Source organism: Chinchilla lanigera, unplaced genomic scaffold (assembly GCF_000276665.1).
Source record: "Chinchilla lanigera isolate Chin_1 unplaced genomic scaffold, ChiLan1.0 scaffold00011, whole genome shotgun sequence".
NCBI lineage: Eukaryota > Metazoa > Chordata > Mammalia > Rodentia > Chinchillidae > Chinchilla > Chinchilla lanigera.
In genome coordinates, this window is record NW_004955412.1 from 4,943,956 (window position 1) to 4,963,778 (window position 19,823).

The following is a 19,823-nucleotide window of genomic DNA, read 5'->3' on the forward strand; positions in this document are numbered from 1 at the left end:
AGGAGGAGGAGGAGGAGGAGGAGGAGGAGGAGGAGAAGGACAAGGAGAAGGAGGAGAAGGAGAAGGAGAAGGAGGAGAAGGAGAAGGAGGAGAAGAAGGAGGAGAAGGAGAAGGAGGAGAAGAAGGAGGAGAAGGAGAAGGAGGAGAAGGAGGAGAAGAAGAAGGAGGAGAAGGAGAAAGAGAAGGAGAAGGAGAAGGAAGAAGGAAGGAAGAAGAAAGAAAAAGGAGGAGGAGAAGAAAGAAGAAAGAGAAGAAGAAGAAGAAGAAAAGAAGAAGAAGAAGAAGAAGAAGAAGAAGAAGAAGAAGAAGAAGAAGAAGAAGAAGCAAGAAGAAGAAGAAAGAGGAGGAGGAGGAGAAGAAGAAAGAGGAAGAGGAGGAGTAGAAGAAGAAACATTAGTATTAGTTATGTTGTTATATCTCAAATTTCAAAAAAGGACAATAAGTATTTAGTGAAGAACAGCACTGAATACGTGAAGGTATGTATACAAAAAATGGTAACAGCATTAAATATGAAAGTATGCATAAGAAAAATAGTATATATACATAGACTTCAGTGCTGTTCATGAATTCAGGCATCCACAGAGGCCCTCAAAACATACCTCCTGCAGGTAGGGGGGCACTAGTGTAGACAAAAATTGATTTTCATGTATGTAAATGTATGTGATTTTTTAAAACTATTTTTTGTTTGTTTGTTTTTTTCTGGTACCGAGAATTGAACTCACAACCTTGCACTTGCCAGGCAGGTGTTCTGCCACTAAATCCCCAGCCCCCATTTTTTTTAAACTATTCTTAATACTCATCTTTTGGAGAAAGTACTAATTAGAAAAGAAAAGCACCCCAAATGAGCAAGACATACAATGTTACTGAGGACAACTCTCCAGTTTGACTTGAAATGATTTCCAGGACTCTAAGTTTTCACAGAATGTTTGTTAAAACCCCTGAATAGTACTTTTCTGTGATTTCTTTCAGATTTAATGCATTAGTAGTTCTTAAGTTATGTCAAGAAATGTTTATTCCTTCAATCAATCCCTAATTATATTTCATAAAATCTTCAACAATTTCCACATTCTATTAACAAGTAGTTTTAAGATATATATATTTTTTTTTCTTCCATCAAATACACTGCAAAAGTGACAACATGGTTAATAATCCTAAAGATGCATTCCCAGTAAGAATTTTATTTTATGGTGCTAAAATTTCCTTTTCAAAATTGGCTTATACTTGTTATTTTGAACAATTGGATACAATTTATGTAGTGTTGATCAAGTCTGCTAATAATATGTTTAACAGTAACTCTTTTCAGAATATTTTTAATACTTAGAACTCTTTAATCCCAGGAAATAAATTCTAAAATTTCATATACACATATGCATTCTATATGTGTGCTTTTACTTATACAGATATACAATTTAAATTATATAGATGGCTATAAAGACTTTATAATAAGAAGCTATTACATTAAGCCTCACACTTATAGAGGAAATTGAAGTAGAAATAAAAGTTCAAGAAGTAAAAGAGACAATGCGGCCACTTTGAATATTAAAGAAGAGGTCATTCGGTTATCCTTAAAATAGCTCATGGGGGCCATCAAATCATTACAGCATCCTGAACCCTCTGTATGCATGTGAAGGAGCAATTTAAGAGTTCTATGTCTAAATGGCAATGTGCACACCATGCAGAAATCTTGCTTTAAACTTACAAAACAAAAAATAGATATCAATTTTAAAATGGCACAGAATTTTTCAGGTGTCCTTGAGGTGGAAAGGAAACAAAAGAATTTGAAGAACATAGGTGAGAAGATACCCTGCAGCAGCCACAATCTCTCAGGTCCCTGTGAAGCCTGCCAGGTCTAGCTGGCCAACCCTCTAAGAACTCTCATTTCCTACAATTCCTAGCAGCTGATCTACTTAAAAAGGAAAAAAAAAGACAGCAGCATATGTGTAGTAAAGCAGCATTTATTTCCCTGTAGCAAAATTAGCAATGATTTTTAAAAATTTTTTCTTCATTCTTATATTGCTAGCTTTCAACAAGGCTATATATTGTTTCAAAAGAATTTATTTTTGAAGAGTAGAAGCTGCAGACCTAGCAGGAAATCTCACCTCAGAGACATTAGCTTCTCCAGCCCTGTCAAGCTACATCCTTCTGTAAACAGAGCCTGGGCTCCTGGGAACACATTTAATGTCACAGCAGCCATGGGTAGTGGAAGAACGTGGCTTCCCTAAGAGCTGACACAGAAACTCACGGCAGCTCACCTTCTTCTTCTTTTTTGTTTTTTTGTTTTTCCGGTACCGGGAATCGAACTGACGACCTTGCGCTTGCCAGGCAGGTGCTGTGCTGCTGAGCTAAATCCCCAGCCCTCTCACCTTCCTCTGAGAACGTTCTCACCTCTGTTCCCCAAACTAGTTTTAGAGAATATAATATCTATTTTAAAGCTTAGTAGCTGGCAAATAAAAAATGTGCTTTGTTGTTTTGCATTTGTCAAAGGCTTTAAAACTATAAAAAGCCAATTCCTCTACAATAAATGTAACCATTATGTACTGCAAATAGGTACTAATAAAAATAATAGTAACAAAATTTAAAAAATAAAGCCAAGAACTACCCTTTTCTCTTTGTGCAAGATCAGGACCTTTTGAATAGGGCTTCTTATCAGAAAAAGTGCTGACTGTCAAGTTCCAGGTCTTCTTTTTAAAACATCCTTTAAACCGTTATCCTCTATTAACAGTAAACAAACTTAAATTTTGAAACGGATTTTTTAAAGACATTGAGAATAACACACAGCTAAAGAGCTTTAGGTTTTCAGAGGGATGCTTTTGCCCTTACACTGTCAGAGAGACCTCTCACTAAAGAGGGTAAGACTAACACAGCAAGCACAAAGGGAGCAAAAGTGCTGAGCCATATGTACTGCACCGCTGTAAGGGAACTGTGTGGTGAACAGACAAGGGAGTGTCCAGATCTCTAAATACTCATAGCCCACGGGGTCCACCACACGTTGCAGTGCAGCTGGGGACAATGAGTAGTTCACACCTCGGTCAAATGTGGTGCTTCCTCCTTTTCCTCATCACTGAGGTACGGACCTGACACCCACAGTTGAAAGGGGGACAGGTTAGTGTTGGCTCAGGGTTTCAGTGGTCGCCTGGCTCCAAGGCAGAGGTAGCATGGCAGAGGGACCTAGCAGAGAAAGGCTGCTCACATCATGGCGGGCAGGAAGAGGAGAGAGAAGGAAGTGGGGCAGGTCAGGCCCCCGCGACCCGCCTCTTCCATCCAGACCCTATTTAAAGCACACTCAGCTATGTTAATCCACTATGAGTACAGGGCCCCGTGACCCAACTACCTTATAAACACACGAGGCCTTCAGGGGTGCTCCAGATCTACGCATAACACACCACTGCGCTCTCCTCGCTCGCTGAGGCCACGCTCCGCAGTGTGGTTACTACACCCACCTTCTCCCTCCCATGACATCATAAACTAACCCAGGGCAGGACTGCGGACTGAACAGCCTTTGTGCTGTGTTCCACCTCTCCATCCTCATGGACTCAAGGGCGGAAAGACGTAGACAAGCAGGTGAACGAAACAAGTAAAGGATGGGATGGTCTTTGGTGGTCAGAGAACTGGGTAACAAGAACGACACAGTAACGGAACCAAAAAGTTGAAATCTAAGCAGTGAAATCACATAAAAGCTAAATATAAATTACAAAAACAATGAATCAGATATCAAAAAACTGCATTAATTTGAACCTCTAAAGTTAGTTCTCTGAATCACTAAGTCCTAGGAGTCTTGAGAAAAGTAGGAAAGAATCTGAGAGGAGATTGGAAAGGACCAATTGTTTCTCTGGCATTCCCGGCTGCCAGGCAGCCTCCATCCTGGGAAACAAACACCTACTGCGGCTTTCGGGAACCAGTCGCTTTCTTCTCCTTTCCCTGAGAAATAGAACCCCAGGACGGATGGACTCACAACATCCTGGGGGCGGGGCACAATATCATTTTTTCAATCAAAATCGTACCACAAAACTGCCCAGGAGAGATTTAAACTGCAATCTCCCAAGGCCTGGAATATAGAGACAAACGTCTCATAGCATAGAGAAGAGAGAAAAATCAGATCGTTGTTTACTTTGTTAAATACTGTACTTGATAAACCAGACATGATTCCAAGTCACAAATAGTACACTGAAAGAGAAGGGTGCATCGTAAAAAACAACAATTGCAGGGCATGGCGAGCACCCCAAGACAGGTCAGACAGCCCATGCAGGAGTTCAGCAGTGTTCGTGGGGATGCTCTTCAGCTAGAAATCTAAGTGCCCATCCTCTCCAAAAGCAGCACAGACCGAATGGACAATAGCAGCACCTAACTCCACTTATCTCTAGATGCATTTTATTAAGAGAATTCCAGGTTCTCTATAATGCTTTAAGGTATGAGTAAAGTACTTATATCTGTAAGTCTTTGCCTTTGCTGTTATTGCATCTTATAAAATCGATTTTCCCTCATTCTCTGCCTTCCAAAATTCTGTTCATTTAGTCATATTACAGCTGAAATGCCAACTCACATGTGAATTTGCTGAATCCTATCATACACTACTTTCTTGAATTTCTATAGCGCATTGCTGACAGCTCTACCTAGTGGTTTCATCTCACGTTATACCGTATGTATTCACGCATGCATTTGTCTTTCAGTTCAAACTGTGACTCCCTTAGGATATCTGTCCTCCTGATCTCAACAACATTTACCACTGTGATATGAATATAGAGCCATGTTTTATAAGAGGAAGAGCCTGTGTCTTTGAGTACAGCATACCTGCATTCTGATCCCAGCTGAATCATTTAGGAACTGTTGAACTTGAGCTTTACTTAACCTTCTCGTGTTTCCATTTCTCCATCTGAACAAAAACTAATATTTCCTCAAGGCTGTAATAAGGACCAGTCATAATAAATGAACACTGTCTGGTAGATAATCACTAAATGACAACCATCAACCATTAATTAGTACTGTAATTATAAGAAGCTTATTGGATAAAACATGAAATCACCAAGTATCCCCAGTAATTGCAGCTCACGGAAGTTGTAAACAACTGGACTCTGGTTTGTGGAGGGTGAAGTCCCTAGTGCTAGTGACCTACCTTGAATTCTTTCTCGATGTTGGCCAGCACAGCCAACTCATTGCTAAGTTCTAACGCTGTCATGACGGGATCTTCACTAGACAGTGAGAGGTAAGCTGGACTTGCCAGGCCCTTGTAGGCATTAATCCGAGACCTGGAGTGACTGAAGGAGTCGTGCTTTTGTTTCTGGTTACATTCACCGCACTTGCAGAAATAATCGTGAGGCCGTTCAATCCGTGCACCCTTCCGCAGCAGAGTGTGAACAATTTCATATTCTTGGCAGTGGGCAGCCAGAATGACCGGAGTCACATCGTGAGAGAACCGGGTCCCATCCTCATCATAGGCGTAGAAATCATCCTGCTGGAGTTCCGACTGGCTCGGGCTTGTGGCTAACCTTTTACCTTCAGCGAAAGCTGGGTGACTGAGAATTGCTTCCACAATCCGGACATAACCTTTACTAATAGCGAGAAGCAACGCATCCCCAACCCGAGAAAGGTTTTCTTTCTTGAGGAGAAGCTCTGTAATTTCCAGGTGCTCGTTGGCCACTGCCAGTTGCAGGGCGTTCTGGCCCATGTAATCCACACAGTTCACATTGAGGGAGACGCATTCTTCTAACATTTTCCGCACCACCGGGATGTTGCCATATTCAGCTGCATCTAAAAAGCGTTCTTCCTCGATGGAGAGGCTCGTTGCGTGATCATTAAACATGTATGCTGGCCCTCGATTAGCTAATCTTCTCCCCTTCTCACGAAGAACTGTCTGCCGCCGGTGAGTTAGTCTGTTGTCGGTGCCCCGGCTGCAATAAACAGAAAGATCGTGAACAAACTGTATTAGCAGCATTTCAGTGCGCCAGAATGACCTGCCATTTACCTAATGTACTCCTCAGCATGTTAGGTACTGTCTCACCATCTCTCGACTTTCTATATTGGAAAGTGAGGATGCATTTATGTGATAGTGGATTCTAAGAACTCTCCTGGAAGAAAGCTAAGCAGTTTACAGACTTTAACATTCGAAATGTGGGGTGTACAATGGCAGTTGCCGCACTTTTTCCAAACCATTCACAGAGAGGTTAACATGTTCTTCTCAACTACACACGGTATAGACTTAGAAAATGCTAAGCCTCTTATGCGTGCTCGGGCACCAATATGAGGGTGTGCAGTTATTTTTAAAAAGCAGAGAAGACAGCAAATTCACTAGTCACATTTCTTGAGTCCCGCCCCCTCACCCCACCATATTTGTTCAGGCACTTTATTAGGCCTAGGAAAATAAATGGTAAAAATATTGGTATTCTTCATCCCCTCAACTCTTATAGTCTAAAGAGAGAAAGGGTCAGTTAACACACTTCCCTGTTATCAGCTCGTTCGCTGTCACGTGAGCCTCTAGCGGAGGCATCTAACCCGGCTTCTGAGAGGAAATGGCATGGAGGGCGCAGAAGGATGAGTAGGAGCCGGGGGAGAGTGTGTTCTGGAATGGTGAGACATGGTTTACAGGTAAATGCAGTGCTTTCCCCAGCACAACGACCAGAGCCGAGAAAGAGGTCGCGTGAACAGGGACGATTAAAGCTTGAGATCTGTCATCCTAAAAGTCACTACAGACTTGCAAAGAAAAAGTAATCAAGACGCCAGGTGGGAAGGAACACCCCTGTGATGGAGGCAGTGGTCAAACAGTTGGCTGCCCTAGGGTAGGCCATCAATGTGTGATAACAAATTCAAGGGCTTCTCCTCTGATCAGAATGCTGCAATGGGGACTTTATCCCCTACTGATTCATATCTTTCTTTATCCCCTACTGATTCATATCTTTTCTGAGTTTAAAAAATCTTTAATTCAAATTAAGGTTCAAATCTTATCACTAAGTGGAAATCCAGAGTAGGACAAGTTCTTGCAGAAAGAAATGAGGGAGGATCAGGTGATAGAGGAGGCCGTTAAGAAGGACGAAAGTATGACAAATGAATGTTGTTTTTTCTCTTTATAAATATTCCGTATGCCACGCCTCTTCTAATATTTTTATTGCTTTTTATTCTCATTAATGGTTTGAGCAATCATGTATTCTTTTTTTTTTTTTTTGGTTTTTCTCCGGTACCGGGAACTGAACTCACGACCTTGCGCTTGCCAGGCAGGCGCTTTGCCGCTGAACTAAATCCCCAGCCCCTGCAATCATGCATTCTTACATCTGGTAATCTGAGCAACTCTGTTGACGACAACAATATGTAATATAACCATTGTTAATTCCTAGCATCTTGTTTTGAAATCCTGTATCATTTTTTACTGTTTTTATACTGTTTGTTTTTGTCTTGGGTGTTGTTATTTTATTGGGTTTTTTTTTTTTTCTCTTTAAAATAAAAAAAGACTGTCACATATTTCATGTTTGAAGAGGCCAAATGGCATCCAAAGCCCTCCTAAACCATCTTCTCCTGCAGTGCTGCCAGGGCTAGAGAACCTAATCGTTCCTCCTTCTAGGTGTTAGCCACCTCGATGCCAAATTTCCAGGCAATGCTGTCAGTGGCAGCGATGCCATCAAGAGAAAAAAACTTAACATTTCATAAACTCACAGATTATAATTCTCCAAGGGATTTCATGAGTATGCTCCCATATTCCCAGATACTTTTCATAGATTTTCAGCCACCTGTGATTTCCATAGCTAGCAAAGATCTTCACTAATGTTTTAGATCTAAACTAATGTTTTGTGTAAATTTAAAAAGGGAAATGAAGGGCCAATAGCCAAATATATGATAGTAATGTTTCCTTTTTTTAATTTTTGTTTTGATTTTGTTTTTGTTTTTGTTTTTGTCTGTCTTTTTTTGAGACAGGGTCTCGCTATGGAGTTCAGTCTGGCCTTGAGCTCACTTTGTAGCCCAGGCTGGTCTCGAACTTGCAATGATCCTCCTGCCTCAGCCTCCTGAGGGCTGGGATTACAGGTGCATCGCCACGGCCGGCAATAGTAATATTTTCCAAGTTGGGTTTTTAGATAATGTGCATGTAACTTAGCTTGGTAACAAAGAAATGCTTTTTTATAACTACATTTTCTGGATAGATATAATTTTGTTTTTTATCCCAGTTTACTTTTATCAAGGTAATAAATATGTATTTTAAGGACTCTATAAAAAATTACAAAATAAGAAGCTGTCATCCATCATTTTCCCACTCACTGATCTGCAGAAGCAATACATTTCAATTCAACTACTTTAACTATTTTATAACTTAAAGGAATATGCAATGTGGTTATATTGCTATTTTTCGGGTTTGACATTACCGATGGACATCCCATAATGAAGGCTAGGAGTTAGGCTCATTTTCACACACCACACTTCTACACCTGTCTCACCCTAACCTTGCCTCACACACACACCCACACATGTGCACATGCGCACACTTTGCAGTCCTTTATATTTTCAAGGTAGTTGTACATGACTTTCTTTAGTTACCTGTTTCTTGTTAACATTAGGACAATGCACGTGCTTGTCAAAGCTAAGACCAGTAGTGAAATGTGATATCTTTTCTGCTTCAGCTTCCCTATGACCTAAAACCCGGTAATCAAAATGATCCTCGTGGTTTAATGCTTTGTGCACATATGACTCATCCAACCAAATTCTCATCTCCTTCCATATAAATCTTATTTTAGTACATTCAACATACCATGCGATTTCTTTTCAAGTTTAGCTTATTTTTCCTACATTTTTCATCATGCATACTAATTCTACAGATTCATGGGTTTCATTTCAGCGAATTTTTACTTGTACCTAACATACTTTAATCATTTCCCCATCACCACCCCCTGCCACACTCTGCCCCATTTTCACAGGATTTCAGGGGCATTTCAACTTACATAAGACACTTTGATCACACTCACGCCCCACCTCACCCACCCTTATGCTTTCTCTTCCTGTCTTCTCTCATCCTCTTGTTTAATAACTTTAGCATCTTGAAGAATCATTTCTGTGGCCTTCTAATCTGCTATTATTAACAAGTTGGTTTCTACACTTTCTAAATTTATATTGTCCCTGAGTTTATCTTTTCCTGCCATCCCAAGGAACATAATTTTCTTCACTTTTGTGTTGGGTTCCTTGTTTTCTGTACTCCAGATCTTCTTCTTTATTAATTTACTTTCCTTCTTCTGGTTCAGCACATCTTCCAGAAGATGACTGAGAAAACGTGTATGGAGGATAAATTCTTTGAGATTAACTATGCCTAAAGCAGCTTATCCTGTCCTCAAACTTGATAGTTTGGCTGAGTGAAGAATTCTAGCTTGACAATAATTATGATGGCCTTACTCTGCTTGATTCTAGTTTTTATGTAAGTTCTGTGCACGCTAACCAGTTGTACCACTGGAGCTCCTAGATCCTAGTTTTTGCACCTATTATTAAAAGTATGGTACAATTTTGATTCTGAATATTTTCTTTGTTGGCCTTTCAAACATGATTATGGGAAGGAGACTTTTCCTCCAGAATGCTAAGCACTCGTTAAACCCTTTTAATCGCGGGGGGAAATGTGTCTCTGCCTCATCTATCAGATAACTTTAGTTTCTGTTTTGAAGGTTCCATTTTTCAAACTCCTTTTGGATGCTGGATATTCCATAATTGTCCTTTAATTTTCTTCTTTTTTTCTCCTGTCACCAATCACTTATGTTTTTACATTATATTCCAAGAGATTTCTCCAACTTTATCTTCTAATATATCTATGGAAATTTTTCTAATATTACATTCTTAATTTTCAAGAATATCTTTTTTTCTTCAGATGTGTCTTTATAGAATATTTTTCTTCTTTCAGAAGTACAGTATCAGTTTTTATCTCTCTGGGACATTACTCATGCAGCCTATAGAGAGAGCTGCCCCTAGTTTCTTTCTATATTTGTTTACTTTGTTCTTTTTTTTCTTTTTCTTTTTTTTGGTTTTTTGGGGTTTTTTTCTGGTACCAGGAATCGAACTCATGACCTCGTGCTTGCCAGGCAGGCGCTGTGCTGCTGAGCTAAATTCCCAGCCCCTTGTTCCCTTTTGTAAATCAGACAGTTTCCTTCATATAGGTAAGGAATACTCATTTCTCCTTTTAAAGGAAATATTCTAATATTTTTTTCTAAGAGAGTGCAGTTTTCTCTTACGATAACTGGATTGAAGCAAAAGTTGATTCAGGAAAAAGATGATCTTCAGTCAAAGGGGAATTCTGGAAGGGCAGCAGTGTTTCTGACTTAGCGGGACAGACAAAGTTAAAAAGACAGAAAGTCACCAGGGTTTGTTACCTGAGCCATCATCCCTCATCTCCCTTCTGAAATTTTTAACCTTCCTCCCTCTCTCTGTCAGTTTCTCACCTTCTAATAACTTCGTTAGCCTTCTACTCCCTTCTCCTATGTGGATTATTTTATATAGCTTCTCCTGTGGGAAAGAGAAACTTCAAAGATTAGGGAGACAGGACATCTTCACTCAATGTGGAGAATGAACAAGAAAACAATGTAAAATGGGAAGATGAACTAGGATCACGGGATTTATAAAAACACGGGGAAAGTGTTGAGAGCACAGCCTGGGTGCACCTCAGTGGGCACTTTCCTAGCATGTTTAAGGCCTTGGGTTTAATCACTAGCGCCACAAAAAAAAGTATTGAGTGGAAACTTGCCCCCAAAAAAGTTTTGTGTGAATAAAAAAAATGCACAAAAGTGTCATAAAATAGAAACAAACACAAAAAAGTTCAAGAACCCTGACTCTGCTTTGTTCTCTTTCATCCATTAAAATGAAAAAATAATTATTCTAGTCTATCTCAAAGGTTTGCTTTTAAACTCAATTACGGTTAGGAATGTGACAGCACTTAAAGTCAAATGGCATTTTTTACAGCCACAGGAATATGCACTTAAAAGAACAAGAAGCACCCTTGGATTTATCGTTTTTCGGTTGTTACGCAAGAAGACCCGTGAAAAAATGAAAAAAATGTGATGGAAATTGACACAAAAGACTTTTGTCTTTCTAAAGAGAAAAAAATTATTATTAATACCTTTATTCATATCTTAATTTTAATGTGGTTGCCAAAGTTTTATTTGGTAATGTGCAACTTTTAAGTTTACATTGAACTAGAATAAACCTGCATTATTACATTTTAGTGTCCATTTATGTGATAAAATGGCAAGTATCTTGAGAAGTCATAATCTTGAGGATATGGCCTCTTTCCTTTTAAACTACTGTGGCTTTCATATCTGTGGCTTCCACCCACAAAACACCCGGCCTCTTGAAGGAGCAGCAAAAACATTTTTATTTTTAAAAAGTTTTCATTTTGAAAGCACCCCCTTTCTTAGTTGTTATGGCACAAATATCCATCCAATTCAATGGCATAAATTTCAGACACATCTTTATTAAAAGGTTAGGTTGTCATTATTCAACATTACATCAAAAAAACTAGAACGTTTACCTAAGCATTTTCTATTGTTGTGGAACTAGAAAAAATGTATGCACAATAAAATTAGTACCCATCTCCAAAGAGTAGCAAGATAAAGTGAAAACTGCTTATGTGTTGATGGAATAAAATGCATTCTCTGCCACTGCTGGTTTTTTTTCTGAATTGTCCTCCAGAGAAGCAACAAAAGACCCTGTACCTTTTTTGTCACAAATGGTCTTGTTTAATCCTTGGCTTTCAAATGCAAAAGCAAAATATGTAAAACAAATCTTTAAATAAAAAACATTTGAATATTTCACGGAAGATGTCAGTAGATTATATTACCTCTCTACAAATGGATTTCATAAAGCTGTACTGTAGAATTGTGTGCTAATAGCATATATAACCTAGAAAAACAGTCTATTAAGAAGAGGAACAATTCAGACTGCAGCACTTTGTCCACAAAACAGGTATTTTAATTTCAGAAGAAGGGCAATTTTTCGAAGTCAGCTCTTATATTTAAAAAAAAGTATTAAGAAATTTTCTTCATTTAGCTATTCTTGGCATGGTTAAAAGTTTAATAACATCCACTTTCATGTCTGTACTTTTAGATTTTGTTTCATTGCAATAAATACCAGTTCTAGGAAAGAATATAATTAGCTACTGCTCAGAACATTCAAATATCAATTAGGTCATAAAAATCAAGTTTTTACATACCTCATTCCTCTTTCTCTTGTCTAGTAAAATGGTGCCTGTTGCCCCAGATAGTGAAATACGGAATAATCCACCTTCACTGAAAACGCCAGCAACACAAATAAGCTTCTGAATAGAATGCACTGTGCGTGAGTCTAGAGTATGTGTGGTCATTTTCTCTACTTCCTGTTCAAAGATGCAGCACTTCTATCAAATGGAACTGTTGCTATACCAATCAAATTCCATATTAAATACCCACCCTAACTTCCACTATTTGCTCTAAAAATTATTGCAAATACTGGAATTAAAGCCCAATTATACTAAAACAAGGGGGTTAGAAATATGATTAACATGCAACTACCCCCAACACACAAGACACACAAGTAGAGTATGCTGATTCATCCTAGAAAAGTAGAAATAAAAGAAATTCTAGGATCTGCACTTTAATGTATGAGAAATTACCCAGAAGAATTACACTTGAATATTTAGAGACAAATAATCAATACAACCAGCAAGACGAATGATAGCGGTTTCATTCTAATTTTATAACGTGATTCTATTTTCACCCTGTCTACCTAACCTGTGGCTGAAAACCCCAGGCCCTTCCTCAGGGATTGAGGAAAGGGTGAACAATCGGAGTGACTTCCCTTGGTCCTCTAGGAGCAAGGTCTGTTTTATTTTGCTTACCAGTGCCTCTTAGTAGGTGGCACGTTGCAGGCACTCATGTGCAACTGCCAAATGCATCCCTCTGTCAAAGCGATAAAGTTCATAGCCTTTTTGTTCCCTATTAACCCAACAGCAGACCCCTATAATGTATATGCCTACAAACAAAAAAAGAAGGAAGTGTAAAAACCACCACAGCACGTCCTGGTATATATAATATTTCATATTAATTTCAAATAAATAGCCAGCTCAGTAGGGTACAAATCATATGAAAGGCAGATTTTAATGACATTATTCAGATTTTCTTACCCTTAAAGGCAGAACTAGTATTTTTCCATCTGCCCCACGAGCCCTGCCTGTCCTTCACGTTACACAGAAAGTATGACCACCCAGCCCCCTTCACAGTGCACCCCAAATCCCTCTAACTTCTAGGCAGTTTTCCAGACAGTCAATTCTTCATTCTGATTCAGTCGGCTTCGATTTTCTCCAGGAACTCTTCTCATTGCATCAACTCCGAACTTTCTGTTGGATCAGTCACAGGACATCATACCTGCCTTAGTGTTCCCCAGGGAGACGACAGAAGCCTGATCTGGTCGTCATTTTTGGTTGGTAGCCAGCAAAAATGAGACAGAAAAGATAGCTGGAGCATGTTACATATGTTTAGTTTGTTTGTATCATCAATCAACATCTTGCTTGTATAAATTAGAAACCAAAATGTGAGAGAATAAAAACACACGTAAATAATGGCACAGTTATAGAAACGGCTTTTTATAAAACAACTGTATCTGAAATGTCATCCTTCCCTTTTAGTCTCCAGTGTGTAGTTCAATTTGTTTCATGTGTCACGTCCTCCTTCTGTGAAATGCTCCTTGGTAGAGCTCTGGGCATTGACACTTAGTTTGATTTATTTTGATAGAGCACTCTTGGGAATGTTAAGAAGTTTATGTAATACCGCCAAAATGTATTGTAATTATCCCATCAAAGGAAGAGGTTTAAAACCTTTGTTTCTATTATCAACAGCCATCTTAATCCTATGTATTTCACAAGCGTGTTTCCCCATTGCACGAATAATCTCTGTGTGAGACACATTCCGGGGAGGGAAAGGAAGCGTACTGAAGTTGAATGAACTGGACTTTAATGAAGAAACTTGGGGAATTTGTGGGCCAAAGCTAGGGAATTCCAACTTGGCAGCAAGTCGGGCCCAAGTCTGGAACAATGTGGGCTTAGAGCAAAATGGATATAAGGAAAGCACGGTTACCAGAAATTAAGCAAGGCCACTGTCAGGCAAGGACCACTTGACTGGGGTGCTGACCACAGGTAAAGCAACCCATACTCAAAGAAAGAGTCAGGCTCCGTGGTCTCACTCGCTTGGCCTCTGATGTCCCATGCATGACCCTTACAGGCTAAACTCAGCCCAAAGCCTGGGGACAAATGGTCCCACTGATGCGGCCTGCACAGATGTGCCCCGACGCTGGGACCCCAGGGCAAGGGCAGCGTGCGAAGGGTAGAGGGGGTAGGCCGGAGTGACAACACCCAGCACTGCTCTGTAAGTGAACCTGACGTGGCCTTGTTTAATTCCTTCAGAAATTATTGATGAACACATATTCACAGAGAAAATGGTAAGTGCATTTTTATTATGAGTCACTGATGTATCACCATTTCTCACCTTTCTGAGCTTATTTTTCCTTTTTATATGCTATCTACCAAAAGAGATACCCACACTTACGTTCAGGAAATCCATTGTTTTAAAAAATTAGACGTAACTAAGATTCATCCATCTGAATTTTAAGGTGATTTTCATATGAGGCTTAGATGAATAACTTGGATTTTGAGTGACAAAAAGGGTAATCTGGTGTCACAGATGCGTTCGAAATGGTTATAAAGAGCCCGAGCTGTAGCTGTTGGTTCCCAGAAATAACAACTAAAGAAACCTGTTCATGACAGGCTATGTTAGGAATGTGGGGGATATGGGAGGGAGAGATATTAGATGGCAGAAAAGAAAAATGAAAGATCACAGGAAAATAAATATTATCAAAAGGGAAGCAGTATGCTACATAAATGAATAGAAAGCAGTTTCCAACCCAGCTCAGGGGATACGGAATTTCATCAGCCTCGTGATGAAACATCTCTTAGTCTAAGAATGAAGGAGCTGGCAGAGAGTAGGGATAAGCAACAGCAATCCTCCAATCAGAGAAAACCATGCTTGCATAGGTCAGTAGTCCTGAAAAACAAGGAAAAATTTCCTGAGACTGTAAGCATTTTCAGGAAATAACAACAAGAGTGTAGTTTGTCCCACTTACTATGATTAACTAGGTAGATAATAAACTATAATTCAGACATAGTAAAAAACAATTCCCTTATGTTGAAACACGCAAGAGTTTCCTGTCTTAAGGGAATTTCAGGTTCCTATCAGTTTAACTGAAGGCCTAGCATTCAGGCTTGGAAGCTGAACGTCCATTTCTGTTCACAGTTGAGCACTTAAGACTTCCACCTTAGAGAGAAAGGAGAGGATTTAGGTAATTCCCTTAGGAGCTCAGAATTCCAACTTAGGAGATTTGAGTTTTTAAACTTGGGTATTGGGTTACCAGTCTATATTTTGTGTACAATTCCAAGTGCAGACCTGAAAATAATGAAAAACAAATTTAAGGGAAGTGAGAGCTGAGTCCTGAGGGATCTGGTTTTACACAGCTTTGGGGACCATGCAAAATGTTTGGAAGAACAAAGATTTGAGGAAAGACAGGCCAAATTAGAAATCCTGAACATGCAATTTATTAGGTGTCATCCTCCTGAACCTTAAGTTCCTTAAAGAAACAATGGGATGGAGGCATCAAATCTGCTTTTAGGGTTACTATGCAATTACTGTTTTCTGTTATTCAACTTAGGATAAATCTATACCTCACTTGTTATGAACTTCAAGTATTTTAATCATGATTATTCAAGACTGTGATATCAGGCAAATGACTTCAATAGGCATTTCTCTGTGCAGTGAGCAGCAGGGGTACAGAAAAATGGTCAAAGACACTAACATCAGGGATACTCAAAACCACAATGAGCTATCACCTCACCCCAGTTAGAATGGTCACTGTTGAAAAGGTAAAATGTGTTGATAAAGATATAGAGGAAGGGGAACATTTGAACACTGTTGGAAGGGATGTAAATTAGCACAGCATAATACAAAAACAGTATGGATGTTCCTCGAAAAACTGACAACAGAACTACCATATGATCCGCAATTCCACCACTGGATACACAGCCAAAGGAAATGAAGTCATTGTGTGTAAAAGACATCTGTGCTCTCATCTTCATTTCAGCATTTTTCATGTTATGCAAGGAACGTAATAAATTTAGGTGTCCATGAACTGATGAATAGATAATGGAATTTAGCCATACCAAGAATGAAATACTGTTATTTTTCAGCCACGTGGAAGAGCCTTTAGGATATTATGTTAAGGGACAGAAACCACACCCAGAAAGACAAGGCGTGTTCCCGAGCAGATGCGGAAGCTGCAGTGTGTCACCCCAGCAGAGCAGAACAGTGCTTACTAGAGGCTGAGGAGCGGGCCAGAAAGGGAAATTCGGAGGTTTGGTTAACGAGAGCCGAGTGCCATAGTACAGCTGGAAGGGAGAGTGAGTTCCAGTTCTCTACAGCAGAGTAGAATGACTAGAGCTAATAATTTGTTATACATTTCAAAATAGCTGGAAGAAGGAATTTTGAGTGTTCTCATCGCAAAAATGATAAATGCTTGAGGCGAGGGCTATGCTAATTACCCTTGTTTGATCTTTACATATTAAATATATATATATTGAAATATCATAGTCTATCCCACAAATATATACAATTACCATGTGCCAATTAAAAATTCAATAAAATAAGCACCTTAAGGGGAAAAGACTCTAATGTCAGCAGAGCCAAAAGGGCAATTTCATCACCGTGGTGTCTGTTTTTTAATCTTGAGACTATTCTGTGCTTGAGATTTGCGACACTATTCTTAAAACATGTGCCATTCTGTTATCATCACTCTTCATTACATGTATTTGTTTCCCTTGCTATTCTTGCATATATGTGCTTGCAAAAGCTGCACTCATTTCTGGATTCCAGAGCCAACTACAAAACGCGTTACACAAAATGTCATAAGATGAAGCTCAAAATGTTTTATAAATATTCAAATAAAGAAAGGAACAAGAGAAATAAACAGAATGGTAAAGATAAATGAATCAAAACCACTTCTGCCACATTTTGGGAGTTTCTCAAACTCTTTTACTCCATATCAGGAAACATTTTTCATTAGTCTGCAGTACATGGTGCTTACAGTCATCAAGGGGGTTGGTACATACACCTAATACAGCTTAACTTTAACTTTCTAAAACTTATAATGGTTAGAATTTCATTTATCATCAGTAGCTAAATGCACAACTATATGACACAAACTATCTCCACCATCAGAGGGTTGAAATTTGAAATGAAGTATTTATCAATAAAGCATGACTCCTTCTCATTTTTCTGTATCATTTAGGAGCCGGAGGGGAAAAGAAGGCGGATTGCTCCACAGATACAATCATGTTCATTTCACTTTCCACAAAATAACTGTTCGTTTACGATTTCGCTTACCAGAAATATGTAATCTAATTAATAATAGACCAGCTTTTAGATCACAGATTTGTGGGTATACAAACTGTCACAAAACTACAGCAAATTTTATCTACTCACTTAATATAAACCAAAGACTTCCAAAAACTTCCATTCCTCTCTTTTAAATGGATTGGTGACTTTGAAATGCAGGGCAAAGTCTTAGAAAGTATCATAAATAGTAAATATTGCCCTAAGACTTTCAGAAATAATATACATTTTATAATCTTATCCTTATATTATTCTTAGTATCACAATGTCAGATATTCCTGTGTTAAGCTTTTATTTTCTCATTTTGTGCTCAATTTTTTAATTAAATACCTAGCTCTACAGTAGGTAAAGGGACAAAGACCAGAACAACACACTTGAATTCTAGTTCTGCTCTGGCTGTTTGCTGACTGTCTAGCTTCTTGCAAAATGAAGATGATAATCTTCCTCTATCACAGGACTGGTGGGAGAGTTTAAATATTTCTGTGTTTTTTATTTGGAAATATTGACGCGCAGAGCAGAGCCTGGTTTGTTGTGCAGAACCAGCTTTCCTGAGCATTACACAAGCCTCTGTGTCCGTCAGCAGCTGACTGAGTCCTAGGAGGTGTAGGGCTCAGCAGAGCCATGCCGGTTGCTCTCTGCTCTGCCCCCAAAGTAGGTCAAAGCACATTCCTGAGGCAGTACACGCTCTCGGACAAGTCCATGCTGCACGCCGGAGTAAGGTCACCAATCAGTTTTGGCTCATCTACTCTTTTTTTAATTTTTAAAACCAATTTTACAAAAGTAAAACAGAATTACATTGAAGGCTATATATTTGACCAGCTTGTAGCTGGAAGGCATCTAATAATGTTGAGCCCAGGATGGGTTATGGCTTCTTCCACTTCCAACTACATTTAACTTTGAGGTATGTGGTCAGTGTGTTTCTTTTTAAAATGGGATTTTCAAGGTAACTCAAGCTATAAAATTATGTGACTTCTGCAAAGTAGAGTAAAAACCACAAACTCAGTCAAATCAATAAAGCTATTGCTTCAGTACAACAGAACACAAACTTACTGACTAATGCCTGGACGCTTTGGTAACACATGAGCAAAAGACAAGTTTCTAGTTTCCCACGAAAAAGTGGTCTTATCTAACTCTCTTCTCCGACTGTCTTTCAAGAGGTAAAATTGAACCTCTTCTGTCCATACAAATATAATTCAACCCACTTTTTATCAACTTAAGCATATTGTTATGCTGATGAATTTATTTTTTATTTTAAAGAGAAAAAAACAATAAAAATGACTTGGAATTTCAAAAAAAAGGCAGGAACTTAACAACAGTTATTATATTGCATATTGTTATCTTCAAAGTAGTTGCTCAGATTACCAGACATAGGCATGCAAAATTGATCCAACAATACAAGTACTAACTATTCCTCTCAGTGAATTAATAGATAGTAGTGCAATTATCTTAGCTATCTTCTATATATCAATATTTTCCCTTCCATCTTTTCTCCTTTCCCCCATCCAAGTTAAGAACTCTGAGCAAAATTTGTATTTCCTCTAAACACTCTACTTCGCAATCCTCTATCTCTGCCATTGATCACTAAATGAATGTTAATTTTTTTTCAATTTTTACTTTTTTATTAGTACGTGTTTCCAATGTATAACAATTACGTTATGGGGAGTGGGTACATGTAAATGACACAACTTAATTCTTTCTTCAAAGAATTCCTTCCCCTCCCTTCAGCTCCCTCTCTTCATCTCTTAAACCCCTTCCATATGAGAAGTAGTCATGTAGCCTTTATTTTACTTCTTTGCTGGGGAGGTTCTCATACCAAGGAAACCATTTTTCTGGCTTGTATAACTTCACATAATTGTCCCAAGGTACATCCACTCTCCTATAAATGACTCAAGTTTCTCCTTTACGGCAGAGTACTACTCCAGCGTGTATAAATACCACATTCTCTTTATCCATTCATCTGTTGGTGGGTATATTACATTTATAATTTGCATACGTTGAACCACGTCTGTATCCCTGGGATGAAACTTACTCGGTCATGATAGATGAAATTTTTAATGGTTTGCTGCATTCTGTTTCAGCATCTTGTTGAGGATTTTGGAATCTCTGTTTAGTAAAGAGATGGGCCTGTAGTCCCCTTTTTTGGCTGGATCCTTATCTCATTCTGGAATCAGGGTAACACTAGTGTTCTGGCTTGTGTGTGATACCCCCCCAAACCCTCACACAGTCATAGGTGGGAGTTTCAAAGGTGACCGGATTACTGTATGGGATGAAGGGTGCCCCACCCCGGGCGTGGGGGGCACCGCTCGAAAGGCGAGTAGCCTGGATAGAATGCAAAGAAGCTGCTTCTGCTTTTGCTGCTCCACCCCTTCGCTGCTCACTGCCTTCTGCCTGCCCCCCGTGCTATGAACTGTT

The 19,823-nt window shown here is 39.1% G+C and overlaps 1 protein-coding gene across 1 annotated transcript in view; it reads right to left on the minus strand.

The window, feature by feature from the left end:
* Trpc6 (transient receptor potential cation channel, subfamily C, member 6) overlaps positions 1-19,823 on the minus strand; it is a gene marked incomplete in the record, with an annotated part of 114,640 nt that overhangs the window by 38,917 nt on the left and 55,900 nt on the right. The window contains 1 exon segment of the mRNA XM_013511254.1: positions 5,111-5,885. Within this exon segment, the coding sequence (XP_013366708.1) occupies positions 5,111-5,885 (775 nt within the window).